The 20,790-nt window shown below is 39.5% G+C and overlaps 1 protein-coding gene and 1 long non-coding RNA gene across 13 annotated transcripts in view; one reads left to right on the top strand and one right to left on the bottom strand.

Moving 5' to 3' along the window:
• Positions 1-20,790, bottom strand: part of LOC118531880 (uncharacterized) — a 431,257-nt gene that overhangs the window by 42,786 nt on the left and 367,681 nt on the right. The gene's annotated exons all lie outside the window — the stretch shown is intronic.
• Positions 8,897-18,223, top strand: PRL (prolactin). Of its 2 annotated transcripts, none has more exons than XM_036086158.2 (5): positions 8,897-8,924; positions 11,240-11,421; positions 13,288-13,395; positions 15,619-15,798; positions 18,032-18,223. In XM_036086158.2, exons 1-5 carry the CDS (start codon positions 8,897-8,899, stop codon positions 18,221-18,223), a joined length of 690 nt encoding a protein of 229 aa, XP_035942051.1. The 2 variants fall into 2 exon arrangements, with proteins under 2 accessions (XP_035942051.1, XP_077911865.1); XM_078055739.1 differs by having other exon boundaries at positions 11,237-11,421.

Here is a 20,790-nt window from a genome sequence, read left to right as displayed (position 1 = left end):
TTGCGGTAATTTTTTTGCAGCAATAAATAATCAGAACAACTAGTTATAGTCTCTTTTACTGAAGATTCAAAGATTATTCTTAACATTATTTAACTTATCATTAAGTTAAATAATAAGTTATTTTATGTTTGGGATGATAAAGTTTCCTTTGCTTGGAATGACCTTAATGAGGCCACTGACCCACATGAGTTATTTGATGTGATTTCATGATACCTTAGCATGATACCTTAACTGAAGTCTGGCCATTGCTGACTTATAGAGCTTTATGAGCAGAATCAGGAATTTCCCAGACCGTGATATATCATATTCATCAAATTTGGTTATCTGTCACAATCATGTAGGATAGCCCCAGCAAGCCAGAAATGGACTCAATAATAATTTGAAACTCCTTTTTCTTACTCTATGATTTATGCATGAGTCTATATAACTTTCTAACAAACAATAACATACAATTTGTTCCAAGAAATAAGCATATGTCTTCATCCAAAATCCTGGAGTTTACTCCCACATAACCCTTTCTGAAAAGAGAAGGCTTAAGATAGAAACTTGAAATTTGGGGCTGCAATGAAAGCAGACAGCTTTAATGTCATCTTTTATGAACTGTGTGCTAAAATGTATCAGTCGGGAGGGAGAATATATATAATAAAGTCTTTCATAATACTATAAAACAACATTTTTGGTTTTATGTTTGGGATGATAAAGTTTCCTTTGCTTGGAATGACCTTGAAATAAACTACAAGAAAAGACTTTTGAGATTTTTTTTCCCGACAAGGACAAACCCATGACATTTTCACAAAGCCTTTGGTCTTAACCTTGGAAATCTGTCTGCTTAGGATAAAGGCAGAGAAAATGAGCAGGAAAGCTCTAAAGGTGGGCTGCTATTATTAAATGCAAATATATTCATTAAGGAATTGGCCAAACAGGAAGGTATATTCCACTTTTAATGAATTTTTTAAACACACAAATATTCTGCAGGTGTGCGTTCATAATTTAATTAACCTTTGAAGGAAGCATTTGTTATCAGTGTAAATGGGCCGGGGTGATAAAATGCTATCAGACCTAAGTTTTCACCTCTTATTTTATATACATTATAAAAAAATTTTAAATGCATCAAAAGCTGACTTCTTTCCACTTTCATATCTTTGACCTTCCTGCGGTCACTGAAAGCCCCAATGGCATCATTTTTATGGGATTCTTAATTTATGTCATATTGCTAGAAATAACATATAGTAGAAATAATATATGTAATTTTAAAAAACATTTTCTAAAAACATTAAGACACGGATGAGAAATTAAAACATATTTTGCACGTAAATATATCTTATATATATTTATATATATATAATATATACAGTGACACTGTGACAATTATCTCAGCAATTTAGAACAGACACATTTACACGTCTACTGCCCCCCTCCCCAGCAAAAACTGAGTAAAAGTGACTTATAAAATTTTTAAGGTTAAAATATTCTAGTAACATTAATAAAATCTACCCATCACTGTCCATGTTATAGGATTCTGATCCCAACACTAAAAAATGGTTACATTCTTCTAATCATCATTGTTTGAAAAGTAAAAATTATTAATGATTTCACTAACAGTTGCTTCATCTACAAAGCTTAGCAAACAATTTGATTGACTGTTTTTAACTAATTTGCTCACATGTAATCAAAATTTTTTTAAGTTCTCACCAAAAGTAAAGTACAGATCTACACAAACAAATGCAAAGAATACTTGTTGAGATTGCTTGAAACACTAATGGGAAAAAAAAACTTTGTGTCTTGACATCTGAGATTAAAGTTCTCTTTAAACTGAATCCTATCGATATTGCTTCATTTTTAATACTTCATTTATATAAACAAGAGTTTGGAAGATAGAGTTATTTCACAGACTTATCTTCAAAACATATTCCCAAATGATAAAATATGTGTTTCTATGTACTTGATGGGACCTTAATGGGAAAGCTTTCTATAAACCAAACATGAAAACATTCTCACAATTTCATAGCTGTTTCCCATATACACATCCATGATTTTCATTTATATAAGTGGACATTATTTTCAGGCACAGCTGAAAGTAAAGTCTCTCTCTTATTCTGCAGTTATTAACAGAAACTTACAGCTTATATTCACTCTCTCTATGAAATTAATGTCCCTTTCTGGAAGAAACACCTTATGTCTCATCTATTAAGTTCATCATATAAGGTAGGAGTACAAATGGCCTGTAGGAAAGAGGACCCTTAAATGCCACATCACCTAGAATGGTAATAATAATATTGCTTCTCTCAAGTGGTCGACAGATAACCTTTTATTTTTTTTTTAATCTACAAGAATTCTTTGACTTTCATTCTACTAATGATGTAGAAGTGACAAGTGAAAAAGTTAAATGAAGATTTTATGACTCATGCAAGACTCCTATTAGTAAAAGAATTCTTCGAGACCAAAATGGCAGATAAACCAAAGACCAATTTGAAGTAGAAATAATAGAAATAAAATTAATGGCTCTTCATTCCTTATCTACATAACTCATTAAGAAATATTTTAACAAATGCACTGTTGTTGTTGTTTTTTTTTTAATGTGATTAAGAATCACACTCAAATTCTATCTGACAGTGTCAGTGTTTCCTTAAAGGATTCAAAGTAGTTAAAACATTCCGTTTCTCTCTCCTCTCTCTTTGGGAACTCAATTACCTTGGCATTTTTCCTTGAAGTAATGTGTTTCTCAATGTGTCTTCCAGGTAGGTCACATCTGCGTCTGCTCAGCAAAACTTACTACCATCAGCCACACAGTAAGTCGGGGGGCACAAGTGTGAATGTGGAAAGCAAGAAGAAAACTGACCAGCATGGCAAGCAGGAGACCTGGAGCTCCAGTGTCAGCTCTGTCAATAATTAAATATGCTTAATGCATTTTCTTCACCTGTGCAATGAGCAGTTGGGTTAGATGTACTCTCTAGTGCCTCTGATCTCAAAAACTATGGTTTCGACAGATTAGAGATTGTTCAGAAGGTGCCCTTCGGGACGATTAATCTTCCTGATGGATAAACAGATTGAAACTGAAATGGACACAGGCAGGAGAAAATGGAGAAGCTAGTAAAAGTATCCAGGTCAAGATAACCTGGGAAGAGGAGAAAAGAAAATTTTTTAGGAGTTAAGGAGGCAGAATAATCGCAACCTAGGAATGGAGGGAGTATGAGTCAAAGGAGACAAAAGAAAAGCAAATAAACACAACTCTGGGAGGTTAAATGTGGGTGATGGAGAAGACAGTTTAAGGGAAAAGCTGAATAGTTATGGATTTTTTTAAAAATTATTCAGTGTATGTTGGTTGAAGACATATAGGTTGAAATGCGTAGCAGGTAAATGGCATCTCAGAGGAGAAGGCGGGGAGGACGGTGGAGTTGGGATCATCTTCATGGACATGACAGGTAGTCATGGCATGGAATGGGACAGTCAGTGGGAAATGACAGGCTGAATGCCCCAGAAACGACATAGCTAAGGACTCGGGGAGTTATTTTGATTCAACAATGAAATAGTCATTGGAGACTATTAAGAGAAAACAGAACAAAACAAATCGAACTCCTTATATATTCTTCTTCCCATGTATTCTATTTTTTTTAGAAAATTGTTACATTTTCATTATGGCCAAGTATAACGTCATTTATTGGAGAGGTTTCATAGTTGTTTAAAATACACACGCACATGGGATCTCCTACTTTTGTGTATTGTTTAATTTCCCCTCACATTTTCTTACCATATGCTTTATGTTTGGGATCCTATATTAAATGCATGAAGACTGTTCATAGCCTCATCTCCATTGCAGACCGTATACAGTATCACAAAGGATGGCCTTTTAACATTTTTGCCTTAACTTTAAACCTGCCTAGTAGTAATCTTGTCACCCCAGCAATTTTAAGTGATTTACCTGATGTGCTTTCTCTGTACTTTCCCCCTTACCTTCTCTTAGCCACTTCGTTTAAGGTCAGGGTTTCTCAACATTGGAGCTACTGACGTCTTAGATGAAACAGTATTTGGTTTTGATGGCTGTGCTGAGTGTTGTTGGACTCCACCCAGTCGGTGCCAGGATCGCCCCACCTTCAGTTCTGACGATCAAAACTGTCTCCAGACACAGCAATTCTGTGCCAGCTCACAGCTCCTCACCTTCAAAAATAACTCTTTCAGGTATATCACTTGTATCCAGCATCTAATTGGCATTTGCCACCTTTAAAGAAACTAAGTCATTTTTTTTCTTCTAATAAGTAACTTGTCCCATCATATTTTTGATGTTTGATCTTATTCTGACCTTTAATTGTGTGTGTGTGTGTCTGTCTGCTCACGTTCCCTATGCTTCCTCTCTTTTGTTAAATGGAATGTCTTTTATTTTGTGTACGTGTGTGTGCGCCTGCTTACGTGGGATATTTCCTTTTTCTGAGTTAGAAGGCTTATAATCTGTTTTCCGTATTTTTAGTGGTTATAATAACTTTGCATCATCTGTTGATTCCCTTCCTTTTTTAGAACACTAGCTTGATTTTATCTATTGATTCCCCAATCCGAGCCATGAATAAAATAACATGCGCATCTGTCCTCCTACCTCAGATAGCAGGTGTAATTTTGCTAGTTTTTTTAAGTTACTTTTTGCTCATTTTATTAGAATTAGGGAGAGCCAGAATTCTGTGATCTCCTTATCTCAGAAGTCCTCATAATCACTGTGTACCTTTACTTTCCCCCTGTAATTTAAAAGCGCAGATATACATACTTCCATATATACATATACATACATATATATATACACACACTAATATCTACCTATATAGAGAATATAAACATATATAAAGAGAGTATAAAATATGTGTGTGTGTGTGTGTGCATTTAGAGCATTTGGTCGATAGAACATTCCACCAATTATTATTTATATTTCAACGCCGAATGATAAAGAGTTTTGTTAAATAAATGTCACTTTAGTTACTCCCTGAGTATCAAAGCATATATTATGCTGGTAATACATTCTGCATTTCATGAATAAATTAAAGAAAAAGAGGGACATGTCCCAGGGAAGCTATTTTAGGCAAATTCCAGTAGAAAAATGTATTGTAGGATGATGGGTGTATAGACTAGAACTGAAGTATATTATTTCATGTGAAGAACTTGCCCTACTTCTTAGCCTGAATCCTTTCAATATGCTGAAAAGGATGAACCATGGAGGAAGGCAGAGATGACAGCTTTCAGGATATGTATGGCCCCATGAGCTGTGACACTATCGAAAGATTCTCTTCGGATTGGTACCGATTGGCTGCCCTGATCCCATGTGCCCTGACTCCTCCCGACTGCCCCAGTCCCTCCCCAAGGACCCTGCCAGTCTCACCGCAATTGAACAATTAAAGACTTAATGCCTGTCCGGGAGTACAGACACCCTCAGGGACCCTGGTCTGTTGCTTTGGCGTTCTGTTCTGTTTGGTGGTGCCCGTGCTAATTATAAAATTTAAAATTATCCCTGGAAAAAGCAATGGCTCAGAGTCCCACTTCCTATTAGACGATGACTTCATGAGTGTGTCCGTATCTATATATAGATATATATCTCCCTGAAAGCGGGCATGCTTCAAATCCACTTTTCCGTTTGACAAGACACACAAACACACACACACACACATGTACATAATATTGGGGTATGAAGACTCTTTTATAAGAAAAGTTATCATCTGCCCCACTTCACATTAGCCCACAGCCAATATTTGATGCTTTTACTTGAAAAAATATCATCTTAAAGAGTGAATCTGCGAAGTTTCCAGACACATCATCCTTAGATCTGGCATTGTCCTATATCATGTTGTTCGGAACAAACATGTGACAAGAAACTCATAGGATAAGCTAACACCGAGAACTCAGAGAATTAGAGCAGAGGACATGAATATTGTATCAGTGAAAAGAAATTACAGGACAAATTTCCAAATGCTTCCATTATGGCTTTCTTATTTAAGGAGCAAATGCTCCCAAGACACCGCTAACAGATTAAGAACTTGGGTTCTGGAGTTACTTAAGGAAGCTGATGACCTGCAAAGCCCTGGCAGAGATAAGCATTAAAGACAGACACTTAGGGGAAAATATACATCGTAATATGCATGAAGTTGACGTATACAGAGGACGTAACGAAATCATTACTTTTGTTTATCCTGAAAACAGTGCAGTTCAAAAAGGACCATTGTGACTGATTCTTTTTCCAATGTGCCCTTCATGTTTTCTGTTATTTAATATCGAAAACAACATACAACCTCTCTGATCTTTTAGTCCAGGTTTTGGAAGATGGCTGGTTGGGAATTCTTAAATCCATTAACAATATACCTTTCATCATTTGCAACTTTCACTTTATTCAAGGCAATTCATGACTAATATAAATTGAAATATCTCTGTGATCCTCTTATCTGATGATTTTTAAACTTCTTAATTTCTTTTACTTTTTAATATTCCCCATATCTTGCAGTAGACACCTTTCAAGCTTTGTGAAATATTTTTCATATTTTTGCATCGTAAATGAGAAAAGAAAACATAGTATTATTCCAAATTTAAAAACAAAAGAAAATTCAAGGAAACTGCAAGCTCCATTCCTAATTAGTAAGAAAAGAAACCTGATGTTACTTAATGTTAAAAATTAGAATCATTTAGAAGAGATGACAAAATTGTTCATTAGTTTCAGGTACTAAAAATTTCATGGCAACTTGAACATCATTTCAGCTATTTATTCAGCTACTTGACAGAAATCAGTCATCAGCTCCCAGTTTATCCTAAGCCCCCAGATGGCAAACAAATGAAGTTTTGTAATAAAAACAGACACGTCTATTCTCAGTGAATGTCTTTATTGCTCTAAATTAAGGGTAGGGTTTGGTAAAGAGATCTTTAAAAGAGCCACGTACAAAAATTAAGGTGAAAGCTAGGGGATGTAAATAGCTGAAAAAAAAATAGGACAACTATGACTTTTTGCATAAAATATGCCTTTTGCCTTATTTAGGTATTGCAACATCCCATTAACAGGAAACAGGGCGGGGGGGGGGGCGGGGGCGGGGGGGGCAGCAAGGAAGCAAATGAGAGTTTGCAGAGAAACATGCCCCTCTTTGGAGTCAAATAAATCAACTGGCCTCCCAGAATAAACACAACTCAGGTGTTCTTAGATTGCTTTTTTCCTGGCTATCTACAAAAGTCACAACGCCTTTAAATTTTAACATTATGTTGTCAGTTCTTACGGCAGAATTCCCTACTCTTAACTTTCTAGAAGAAGAGGGGAATGGAGGGCAGCATTAATTTCTCAGCCATGGGGCACTGCTCTCTTAATAATTCAGACTTTCACTATCCAGGGGGAAAAAATGGATACTTTATAGGGTCAATGAAATCCTGACCCAGCTTCAGACTGAAAGAGCCTATACATCACCACACTTGATGCGTAGGATGCAAAATCTAGTACTGCGCACGCTAAGGCAATTAGGAAGATGGTTTTTAAGGGAAGTCACTCTTCGTTAAGATTTCTAGGTCTCCATAAGAGCATTTGGAAAATCACTGAGGCACAATTGTGGCAGCATCAACTATGGAAAAAGTAAATGCCATGGAAAAGAATTATTTTAAAAATCACCTCACCTGTTGATTTACTAGGAGAGGCATATGGCGACATTGAAGCTAAAGGTCACGGGCTGCTTTAGATGCAAGGACTCAAAAATTAGAGAAAGTCGTCAACAACCCAGTTCTTATTCATTAAAATCATTTCATTTAGGAAATCTCTAAGAGGCGGATGGAACTTTTGAGCCCATGAAAGATTAATTTTTGTCACCTTGGCCCTGGAGGGGTGCTGGGTCAGAGAAATAAAATGATCATAAATTAGTGAAGTCTGTCCACTCATCCTTGAGGAAAGTGCAAATTATTGCCTCGAATTTTGTTTTACTACATCATATTCCAAGGGGTGTGTGTGTGTGTGTGTTCGTCCTTGAAAACCACTATGTCGCTTGCCCAGAATAAAGTCCCTAAGGTCAGGGGTGATTTCTTGTTCAGGCCCAACTGTGTTTGTTAAATGATTCATTTCCAAGTCTTCTTAATATCCCTCCTGATTCCTTGTGAAGCAAAATTCCTGCCAGCATCTAATTTGACTAATTACTTCAATATTCTTGACACTGAATCTCTCCAGGCCTCTGTTCTTTAATCTGTAAAATGGGGATGCTAATCTAAATTTACATAAATGTTGAAGTCAAAAGAAATGAACAGATGAAAATACCCATTTTAAAACAAAGTACCATACATACAGGTCATTTAAAAAGGGCAAAACAGAATGTGTAGAAGCAAGAAAAAGATGAGAGCAAACATAACGAGAGCATGACAGGGGATCGAATGTCCTACTTTCTCCTTATTCTATATTTCCTGATAATTTCCTGTGTCGGTTTTGAAACCTTGACTTCACCTGGCAATTCTGAACTGGGGAAAAAAAAAGAATACCCGTCGCTAATATATGGGACACCTAAGTGAAATATAATGCTATATTCAAGACCCTGCAGAGAAACAAAGGCAAATTTTAAAGCAAATGACTTCTGTAGTGCTACGGGTCCTTTCACCCAAAATAGTCTCCAGGTCTCACCTTCATCATTTCTCTCATTTCCTTTTGGTCTAATTAATCAAAATCCTTCCTAGAATGTTCATTTCTGGCCAGTATGTCTTCCTGAATATGAATAAGAAATAAAAGACCATTTGATGTTTGAAATTATGGGGGTAATCTCAATGACGGAGATAGATGACTGGCAAAAGGGAAGGGGACTGCCTGATTAAATATATTCATGAAGATGTCAAAGGTTTATAAAGCCAATATCTGGGAGAGAAAGCTGTTGGGCTACCAGACCTTCTCTGGCGACGTGTGTTTCTCGAAAGCATCACCACCATGGACAACAAAGGGTGGTCACTGAAAGGTACGTGCAACAACTCACGGATTTGTCGAATTGTCAACATTCTTGAGGGGGGTGGCACTAATTTGAAACTTTAGCTAATATTCTCTGAGCAAGAGGTTTCAGGTTTCCAGAGTTTAGAAGAGCTATCTAGTCATTGGTCTGGGAAGCAATTGTACAAGGGCACAATAGAACACTCGTTCTCAAACGGAGATCCTCCTTCTTCCAGAGACATTTGGCTAATGTCTGAGATGTTTTTGGTTGTCTTAATTTGAAATTGGGGTGCTCCTGTTATCTAGTGGGCAAAACTCAGAGATGCTGCCAAACATACCACAATGCACAGGACAGCTCCCAGAACAGGGAATGAACCAACTCAAAATGCCAATAATGTCAAAGATGAGAAATCCTGGCCTGGAATAAGATGACAAATGTCTATAGGTCCAATTTATCACAACTGCAGAAGGTAGACACTAACATTTTCTGGTTCCCAGGACTCTGACGTGAGTCAGCCTGGGGAAACTTTCAACTCTGAAGTCATAATATACAGACAATGATAGTAGAATGGTCTCTTATAATACTTTGTCAACTAGCTCTAAGCCAAATGGCATTTCAAAGAGAAAAACAGCCTGTAATAATTAACCATCTTTACTTTCTTGGTTGACATTTGCAAGAAAAAGAGATCAGCAACAACCATAAAATTCATTTTATAAAATGAAGAACAAAAACATCTATTTTATCTCCTCTTAGACTGTGAGAATCCTTCAGATGATAAATGTACAGATAAATGTAGTCAGAGTTAAATAATATCTATGAAGTTATGAATTTCCTAGAACTAATATTCCAATTTCTTGACCTACAGTGCACTTTTTTTTAACACCTGTAGATAAAATATCCGTTCAGCTAAATTACATGACTTTAAAGTACGTAAAATAAACTTTTTGGAAATCTCATGTTTTTGAAAAAAATTAAAATCTGCTATACGACTCACCTCACAACATTTCCATCTTTCATTTTGCAGCTAAAAGGTTGTGAGTTACAGTCTCTATTAACAAAAAATTTTAGCTTTTTTTAGGTATTTAGGTTTAGGAAGTTTTTCACACATAAATCTTTAGCACTTGCCTCGTGTCATCCTAGACATTTCCAATTACATTCATTGAAGTTTCCATAGAAGCTTGGTTTTCTGATAAATACAATTCTATGTCAGATATTCTTCTGGAGCGGGTTCATTGATGCTAATAAGTGATTTTAATAGATTGTTCCTTTCCTTTTGAAAGTGTAAATGATTGATATGTCAGAGGTCTGCCCATCTGTTGAGCTACCACGATAACTAAATCATCTCTGATAACTGTGATTTTAAAAGAGGGTGTTTTGTAGATGGAACAGGAGAAAGGGATCACATCAACTTCCTAGGGCCACTGTGAGCATTAAAGGCAAAATACTGTTCCTCCCAAGTAGTGGCAATGACATTCCAAGCACTGAGTTGTCAAGGCCGCTCCCGTGGCCCACGTGACCTGGACGCAGCCTGGGAGCACACAGGTGTGCACGACGTCACGCGACACAGTCAGAGTGACGATGCTGGTGTCCAGCCTCCTCCGCCTGCTCGTCATAGGACTGGAGGAAAATCACTTAACCTCCCTAAGCCTTCTGCTTCATCAGTGTAATATGACGATAATAAGGAAGGCCGCAGTCCTCACAAGATTACTGGGAAACACAAATTTAAAAAAAAATGCAAAGCCTTTGGCAGGGTGTCAAGCAATCACATAGGGTCATTAAGGTGAGTTAGCAGATCTAGGCCACAGTATCGTTTTGTGCTGGATTCTCTTCATACTCCATATTAGCCACTGTCAATCATATTTATTCTGATCAGGCATGAAAGTAAAACAAACAGGTCTACTGTGTGGTGCTTGCCATTTCAGGGTCTAAAAATGCAGGTAGTAGTCAATACAGAGTTAAAAAATCACAGTCTCACAGAGAGCCTGGCTGCTGGAAATCTGCAGAAACTCCCAAGATGTTAAACTAACTTAGAAGAATGACTTAAACACCCTGGCTCAGAGTTCATTTAAGCTCCAAATGTTTGCAAAGTACAGAAGCTCTCCTGGGAGCAATACCAAAATGCAGGGAGTAACCCGCTTCTCCAACTATGTATCTGTGCAAATAGAATTACATATCTAAATGGACAACGGCGGGAGGTGTTGGCTCTTTCCCACCCTGGCTGTCATGGTACCAAATCCTGCGGAGGGCGGGGTGGGGGTGGGGGGAAGAGAAGGCTCCCCCCACAGAATTACTTTTCATAACCTCCGCTGAACAGATCAGAGTGGCTGGTGTTTCTCTTTGAGCAGGGTCGCTCCTGCCCCTGCTGCTGCTGGTGTCGGAACTCCTCCTGGGCCAGAGCGTGGCCTCCCTGCCCATCTGTCCCACCGGGGCTGTCAACTGCCAGGTGTCCCTCCGAGACCTGTTTGACCGCGCGGTCATCCTGTCTCACTACATCCATAACCTCTCCTCGGAGATGTTCAACGAATTTGTAAGTACCGCCCTTCTTGCTTCTTCCCAGAAGGAAGCTTCCCACACTTGAGCCAAGAAAGATGCCGGAGCCAAATCTCAAATAACACACTTTTTAGGTAAAAAAAAAAAAAAAAAAAGCCATTGGCTCATAAAATGGGAGGGGGGGCAAGAAGAAAGGGACAGTGTCATGAAACCTCAAAGATTCTCAAAGAGTATAATGACTCTTTAAAATTTTCCTTTAATTCGTTTTCTTTAAAAAAAAAATTTCCAGCAAATTTTAAGCGTCTGTATTAGCCGGCTGGGGCTGCCGTAACAGAATTCCATAGGTTGGGTGGCTTCAACAGAAATGTATTTTCGGACAGATCTGGAGGCTGGAAGTCTGAGCTCAGGGCGCCAGCATGGTCAGGTTCTGATAAGGGCACACATCTCCCCATCTTGCCTCTTCCCTGTCCTCATGGTGGTAGAGGGTGGGGGTGGGGGGATTCTCTGGTGTCTCTTCTTGTAAGGACACTAATCCTATTGGATCAGGGCTCCACTCTTATGACCTCATTTAGCCTTACTTACCTCCATAAAGGCCCTATCTTCAAATATAATGCACGGGGGGTTAGGACTTCAACATAGGCATTTTGGGAAAACACAACCATCACTCCATAACAACACCTGGCATAAAGCGCTTTTGGGTGGAGCTTGAGTAATTGGAAGCATGCTGAGTTCTTGTCCTTGTGTGTGGGGTACATGTCTCCTGAGGCATTCGTCACCTAGCATCCCAGATATCTAATAAATGAGAGTCACACTGCCTGGAATGGAGTTAATCGAAGAAAGTTAAACTAAGCTGAATCCATGTCAGGAAAACAAACAATAATAGCTCTTCTGAAACCCAAAAATGCTATAAATTATTGTTCTAAGATGTCCAGTGTATAGATTTCGAACTAGAATTGAAGGGTTGGTTTAGAATTGGAAACAATATTCTCCTTCTGATTACGGTACTTTGAAAGTTGTAGCTTAACTCTTTTAGGTCAACCAGTGTATGAGAGGTTCAATAAATCAAAGGGTCACCATAAGGAATGTGGCTCAATGTTTGTAATAAACACATATTCCATAGTTCTCTGTACTCAGTGGTTTTTCTTCCATCCTCCTCTTTTGACTGCCATTCTTGTGTCTTTCACATCTTCCCGGTAATGTCCTTAGATTTTCACAGCTTTTGGTAGAGATCAGCTTTATGTCAATGCCTTAGCTAGTTGTTGTGTGTGTGTGTGTGTATTTTAATTCTGAGTCCACTGATTAATATTTCCTAAAATTTTATACGCTGTTTTTTTGACTTACCATTTTGTAACAATCAACAAAATTGTATTATGCATCTATGATGAACATGGTAAAGTACAGGTGTGTGGATTCAGATGTTAGTCAAAGAAAAGTTATAATTTTATAATGTCTATTAGGGGAGCATATAGGCTTGGACTCCCAGTAAAGAAAATATTAAATGGCAAAATATAGGTATATGTGCCCTAGGATATTGGTTCAAATACTAAAGAAAGAGGATAGTTAACAAAATATTTAATGTTTCTTTTTTGGGGTATTAAATGTGTTTGCTTTCCAAGTAGTAACTTGTGGAAAGGGTAAAATTAAACAAGGGAATCACAAAAAAGGGAAGAGGTTGGGATTTGGAAAAGTAAGATTTTAAAAAAGAATGCATTGATAGAGAAAATCAAAATAAAAGGCAGGGAAAGGGTGCCTTTCTCAATTCTTTAGTTTCAGTTTTTCATGTAATTCTCATTCTAAAAAAACAGATTACACATCTATCAAGTGTGTTAATATTCTGGTAATGGGCTCATTTAACCAATGCTCAAACAACTATAACTAATTAAATTTGCTTGCTCGCTTTCAGGATAAAAGGTACGCCCAGGGCCGGGGGTTCATTACCAAGGCCATCAACAGCTGTCACACTTCCTCCCTCTCTACCCCTGAAGACAAGGAGCAAGCCCAGCAGATCCACGTGAGTCTTCTCTCCAGGTTTCTCACCAACACCACTGAGGTGCCACCATGAAGTACCGTGTTAGGTAATGCTAGGTGCACACACAAAGAAATATGGAGGAAGAACAAATAATCAGAGAGAAATGACCGCATGTAACTGATGAAGCATCAGAAAAACTAAATGAGGACTAAAGATTGTAGCAGCAAAATAGATCTCTAAGTTGTTCATGCAAACAACATTATTTTAATCAATGCCTTGGACCCAGATTTGCATATATTATACCATGTGAAAGCCTGAACTGAATTAGACTTCCATGGATAAAATAGAAGGTTTGCAAAATTCATGGATAGGTAAGACATGCACGCAACTTTGTATTTATCACGTGATAACCTTGGCTCCGCCCCTGGCCGCATTCAACATTACTGAGCACCGTGCCTGGTGAGCCATCTCTTCCAGACTTTGAAGGCTCTCCTTCCGATGCTACTTCTCCTTCTCTGACGCCTGCCTCTCTCTTCATTCTTCCCTGACTCCTCCATCACCTGTCACTTCTGAATTATAAGTCTCTCCCCAAATAAGGTCCTGTAAAATATTATGTTTTGTTTCTCATGGCTACATGATTGCTTCTGCTCTGATGACCACAAAGTCTGCATGGGAAGCCCCAATCATTTATCCCTTTTCTTTATCATAATAATCTCTCCTTTCTGATTCCCTGCCACAAGCACTGTCTTAACATGACTTAAAAGAAGCATCTTCACATATATCCCCCCATAAATGCAATCTGCTTTCTCTTCACACTTTGTTAATGGGTACCAGCATTCTTTCTGTCTGCTAAGCTCATTAATAGTACTGATAATGATGATGATAAAATGAAGGGAAAGGGTGAAGAAGGATGAGGAGGAGTTAAAATGTATTAAGAGCCACTCCCTGGCCAGACACTTCACCAAGCGATGTACCTGTATTACTGTAGTTAATCCTCACAAAAAAGTCCTAGGACACTAGGCACTGCTATTACACTTGCTGAGATGAGGAAGCTGAAGCTTGCAGAGGCTGTGGAATCTGGAGTCATGACGGGGTGGGAAGCCGTGGGTCTGGGCTTCATCCAATTCCAAGCCCTCACCCTTACTCGTTATGCTCCAACTAGCCCAACTAGACGGCCATCCGTGGCTTATATCTCCTTCACTTCATATCGCAGGACATGTTTCCATCGCCACATCTGTTGGATTCTTCTCCACTCTTCACTTCCTTTACCCTAGACTAGTTCACAGACCTCAGGAAAGCAAGCCTTTTAAATCAGAGACGAGCAGCTCCTAAGAGTTTCATGTGCGATCCTGACAGTGAGACTATAGGGGGCAAACCTCCCTTGTAAATTCCTCTGATGTTGTTCCTACCACTGTCATGGTGCCATTTTATTCACCTGAACAGCTCAACAGAAGAGACTTCTCTGGTTGCAGCACAGGGACGGGGGCTGGGATAGACTGAGGAGAGCGTATTCATGGGTGCCATGCCTTCTTCACTGGCTCTTTGTTCTAATTTCATAAAATAAAAACTACAGATCGTAAGCGAATCCATTAAAGAAGGATTTGACTCATTAATATGAATGTGTCCTTGGATGAACATGATGTGGGCCCTTTGTCATCGGCACTCATGGAGTCTGTCTTTCCTGGGTCGGGGACTGGAGGCACATGCTGAGTGCCAACAAAATTCTTTCTGGACAAGCAAAGCTGCCAAATATAAAAAAAAAAAAGCTCACTGAGTGGGCGGATGGTAGAACTTCCAAGGAGAACAAAATTCCTCATGCTATAAACTAGAATTCTCATTAGATGAAGTAGTTATTCAAATAAACCAGATTTTTTTTTTTATTTTAGCCAAGTTTAGGCCAATAGCTTAAACTTTTTTATTTTTACAACTTTAACCACCTACAAAAGATTTTACATACATATAGGAATAACAAAGAGATCATTTGGGTCAGCCTCTCAGCACAAAAACTCACAAGTAACTAAACCCACTGTGTTATGCTTTCTTTAAATTTTTTTTATTTATTTGAGAGAGAGCACAAACTGGGGGGAGGAGCAGAGGGAGAGGGAGAAGCAGACTCCCCGCTGAGCAGGGAGCCTGATGTGGGGTATAATCCCAGAACCCTAAGATCATGACCTGAGCTGAAGGCAGACGCTTAACCCACCGAGCCACCCAGGTGCCCCCTTTGTTATGCTTTTTTTAATGCAATTGCTTTATATGGTCTCTTAGCACGAAGACCTTCTGAACCTGATACTCAGAGTGCTGCGCTCCTGGAATGACCCCCTGTATCATCTAGTCACGGAAGTGCGGGGTATGCAAGAAGCCCCAGATTCGATTCTGTCCAGAGCCATAGAGATTGAGGAACAAAACAGAAGACTTCTAGAGGGTATGGAGAAGATAGTTGGCCAGGTGAGCATCCTCCTGACGCTTCTTTGTTTTCTTCATTGATGAAAGAGGTGACCTCCATAGTGAGAAGCAAGTTCCGAAATCCCTCCCTTTGCAAGAACAAAATTTAGGCATTTCTTATCCTAGGTTGCTGTTAAATAAAGCAAGATTCTAGTAATTCATACTGGTAGATCCTATTGTAAGTGAATCTTAGGATGTGATAGATGACAGGTGCAGCCTTCCCTACAGAGCACACAAATCCACCAAAGGCTTGCCCCTTCCTGGGGACTGGGGTTTATAATATTTTCAAGGAAAAGAAAACTGGAGAGTGGAATCTGCAAGATAAACATTTTTCTCAAAGTATCCCAGGACACCTGCTACTGAAATTCTGCTCATGTTTTTTCTCTTTTCTCCCCACACCAAAGGATGACAGTGGGAAGGGAGAAAAGAGAAAATCAAAATCAGATGAGATGGTATTTCTTGCCACTACCCCAGCCCCACCTCTGCTGGACATATTTGTCAGAGAGAGAGGAGACTGTCAGAGATTGAAAAGATGAGGTCAGATTTCAGTGGGTCACAAAAGAAGGGAGTGTATCTTTTCTGAAATTCTTTATTTTGTCATTTGCAGAAAGTGGTCTCATCCTAAATTTTATGTTTTCTTTTGGGGGAAGGCTTCCAAAATCAACATTCATAACATTACATCTAATCTCCCCAAATAATGTCATATTTAGATTGAGTTAATATTTACAATATAGATCTCCAATCAGATGGGATAATTTCAGCACGAGTGAAGTAACATCCAAACAGCTGCATGAAGTTCTCAGAAATAATGTGTCATCTAAAGAAAAAGATAGAATTGTAATAGTAATAGGATTTTATACTTCCCTTACCCTGTCCAAAGTACATGTTATCATGTGTCCTTTTTGTCACTTTCATGGGAGAAGAATATATCCAACACAGATACAAAGCACATTTCCACTTGAGACATGAAATAAACACCTAGACTTTCAAGTTATTTTCTTCATTACTGTCAGCTTACTTTCTGAGGTCGCTAATTTGTTCTAGAATACTTCATTTAGTTCTTTTTTTTTTTAACCACTTATTTATTCTTATTATCATTGTCCCTTGTACAGTAAATTTCATCTTAGGGCCCAAGCACCAAAATTAAACATAAAGCAAGGCAACAAATACACACACTACGAACACGCACACTTTAAATTCCAATAGGAAATCCCAAGTTTAAAAAAATATTCTTACTCTGTAGGAGACAGTTCAACAGATCAGGGTCTACAATTATCCCACATTTGTACCCAGCAGCTCTCAAAGCAGCTGATGTGCCTACTTCCCAAGCTGCCTACTCCATCTCTCAGTTCTCTGGAGATTCCCAGCTTGCAAAGCGGGGGGGTGGGGGGGTGGGGGCAGAGGTCAGGGTACCCCTCCCTCGCATTCCTCAGTGTCCTTTTGTTTTCACTGTCATGCTTCCCAGCCTACCACCCACCCCTCACCACTGAGGGGTCACTGCTAGCACCCCCCCTTTCTCATACGCATGATCCTCGGCATCTCCCACCCCAGAGATTTCAAAACAAAGCCCCTATTGCTCGTAGACATTTGGGGGTTAACGGTCCTGGGTAGATTATGAAAGTCTCCTGACTCTTTCAGCAGATCTTTGTGGTAGATGTCACTAGATGACCTGCATCTTAGACCATCAGGTGCAATCATCATTTCTGAGGTCTTTTGTACATACACTACATGGAGAAGAGAATCAGTTTGAAGCAGGAAACAGATAAATGTAATTGTTCTGAGCTATCAGAAGAAATACGGTACAAAGAACACATCAGAGACAAGATTCAGGACATGAAATAGATTCCTCTAGTATGAGAACTAAGACTAGCTCCTCCATTGTCCCTTGGTCACATTCACATATATATACACATATGGCCCGTAAATACATATACATTTGGCACAACTATATTGCAACTGACTCTCTCTCAATCTCTAGCAACCTTGTGGTTCTCTATTTAGTCCGATGCACACATACTTCATCTGTGATCACCTACGTGTTAGAACGCTTACACCTGAATCCTGCTTCTACTTTTTAGACCATTAATAGATTTCTGATGTACTGGCTCAATAATCCATGCCTCTACCTAGAGAGCTTTACATTCATGCCTCTTGCCCAAATCCTAATTTGACAATTAGAAGGAACAAAGATAAGCAAATACTGACAATACTAAGTCACTGTCTTTTTGGTGATTAGGTTCATCCTGGAATCAAAGAAAATGAGGTCTACTCCGTATGGTCAGGACTTCCGTCCCTGCAGATGGCTGATGAAGACACTCGCCTTTTTGCTTTTTATAACCTGCTCCACTGCCTACGCAGGGATTCACATAAGATTGACAATTATCTCAAGCTCCTGAAGTGCCGAATCGTCTACGACAGCAACTGCTAAGCCCGCATCCGTGCCATCTATTTCTGGGAAGGTTCTTAATGATCCGTCCCATAGCAAGCTCCTCTTAGCTTTATAGCTTTTTAATGCATGCTTGGGTGTAATGGGTCTCATCTTAAAAAATAAAAACTGACTCCTCGGAGATGTCAAAATCAAAAAGGGCAATTTGTCAACGTTTCTCTTCTTCATTTCATAGAAAATCAAAAGAGAATCCATCACTACCATTGAGAAGTTCCTATTAAAATTTGTCACAAATAGCAGAAACTAGCATTACAAATAAGACTATTAACAGCTTCCTTTAGAATCACTGTAAATTATTATGGGTCACGGTATTAGAATCCAAGAATTAGGTAACTATGCATCATGCCGGTCATGCTACCAAGAAGAGTGAACTCTCAGGATTCTTGATGAGAGCCAGCCACACACTATCAGCTAACTCTCACCGTATTCCAATGGACAATGTAAGCACTCTGAGGCTGTGATGCACCCACGTAGCATGAGGTTTACTGAGCCATCTGCAACTCCATAGGCTGCTGTCTCGGTCCATTCGGGCTGCTATAACAAACCACCACAGACTTAGAAACAACAGAAATTTCATTCCACAGCATAGCCAGGTGAGGGCCCCCCCTCTTCCAGGTCACAGACTTCCTGCTGTGTCCCTGAGTGTCGGAAGGAGCCAGGGAGCTCTGGGGGGGGTCTCTTTTATTAGAGTACAAACCCCATCATGAGGGCTCTACCCTCATAACTTAATCACCTGCCAAAGGCCCCACCTATTAATACTATTGCCTTCCAGTGTTAGGATTTCAATGTATGAAATTATGACCAGGGCAGATTCAAATATGAAATGGTGTTATCCTTCTCCAGTGACTGTCTTCAACCATGTACCCCTGAACTCATCTTGTTGGCATCATCATGGATGCATCCCATAGGTTCTAGTCACTCTGAGTCTCATAAGTCCATTCAGATCTCAACTCCATTTCATATTCAGCCTATTTAATGTTTTCCTCTGCCTTTTTGTGGCTCATGGGACCTACCAGGGGAAGGAGAGGTGGTCAATTTCTGCAAGGTTTCTTCCCCTCCCGCTTCTGGATCTCCATCTCTCTTTGCTAAGTTAGAATGGGAGACAGGATGAGAAGAGATGGGCAAGTTCTGACATCACTGACTTATGTGGTACTGCCATGGCCTTCTCATCATTAACAGAAGCTAACCTTGAATTCCCTCGAGTGGCAGGTGTCTCTCTCGTGGGGCACCCTTGTGATTTTCCAGGACATTCACAAGTGGGGACACCCCCACTGTCTAGTTTCTTTAGCAGGAGAAATACTCTGGCTTGATTCTTTATCTACCCCACAGCTGTGCCACCTACAGTGTTCTCCCCAGCTGCTGCTCCCCTCACCCTGCCTGCACCCTACTGGAGAAAATTGGCTCGGGGTCATCTGTCTACTAGGGAACCCACAGTAAACTCATGCATCATAACCACTCCAAAGAACCGAAGAGCCATTATATTGTTTTGCTTTTTATCCCATACTGGGGTCTCCTGACGATCCTCTTCTCTTCCTGTTCACATAGACACAGAGTGGATCAGAAAGTTGGATTCATAAACACACGTGAATCTGAGGGATGACATGTGGTTTTCCCCTTCTTTTAGAACCAGTGAATAATTATCTCTGTCAGTAATTGTCTTAGAGAGTTGGCCTTGCAAACACTCCCTGCTGGGCCACTGAATCATAACACCCTCCTCATATACTTAGTCTCCTGCTGGAGAAAGGTAACTGGATTAGGGTAGCTCAGCTTGTCCAACTGCTGCTAAATAACCCAGGATTAGGGCCCATCTCTGCTAGCTCTTCTTAGAAGGCGGTGGGATTGCCAGGCTGTTTCTGCAGCAGCTTTAGGGCTTTGGCAGGAATTCCTAGACAACAGACAATAGGAATATAGGAATACTCCATCCAACATCCTGAAAGAGAGGAAATAAAAAGTTGGAGCAGGAGGAGGATGAAGAGCGAAGGGTGAGGGGAAGAAGGGGAAATGTGAGTAAGACTTGAGTTGTGAAGGATGAGATGATATTAGTGCTGTATTGGGTGAAGACATAAATCTATTGCTTTAATTTTATACCCTAAGAGCAAATATTATCTCGTATTCTCCTTATACTCCACTTTCCTCTTCTCTCTTTTCTGAAATTTTCCTTTGTATTAGAGTATTCTCTGCCCTTACTGATTAACTTGCAATGGCTCTAGAGATGAGCAGAACTTGGCACATCTTCCGATCAGAACTCAAGGCAATTTCCCTCCGCCATGTGAAGAAGGCTTTCCCAACATACAGGAGCATGTCTAATGAAACCAATCTCTTCCAAGGCCAATATTTTCTTTGTTTGAGTCCTGCTTCTGTCTCTAGCTGTGATGACCCAAACCTTTCAGAACACAACAGAATAGCCTACTCCAAACCAATATTGAATCTCTCTTTTCTCCTGTATGCATACAAAATGTCAGCTTTCTCATATTTTAGCTTTCTTTTAAAAGGCAGGGGAGTATGAGAAAAACCTGTATGTACTTCCTTTCTCAGTCATTTTTTTTTGC

This window comes from Halichoerus grypus, chromosome 9, assembly GCF_964656455.1.
Source record: "Halichoerus grypus chromosome 9, mHalGry1.hap1.1, whole genome shotgun sequence".
Lineage (NCBI taxonomy): Eukaryota > Metazoa > Chordata > Mammalia > Carnivora > Phocidae > Halichoerus > Halichoerus grypus.
This window is presented reverse-complemented; position numbering and strand designations above follow the sequence as displayed.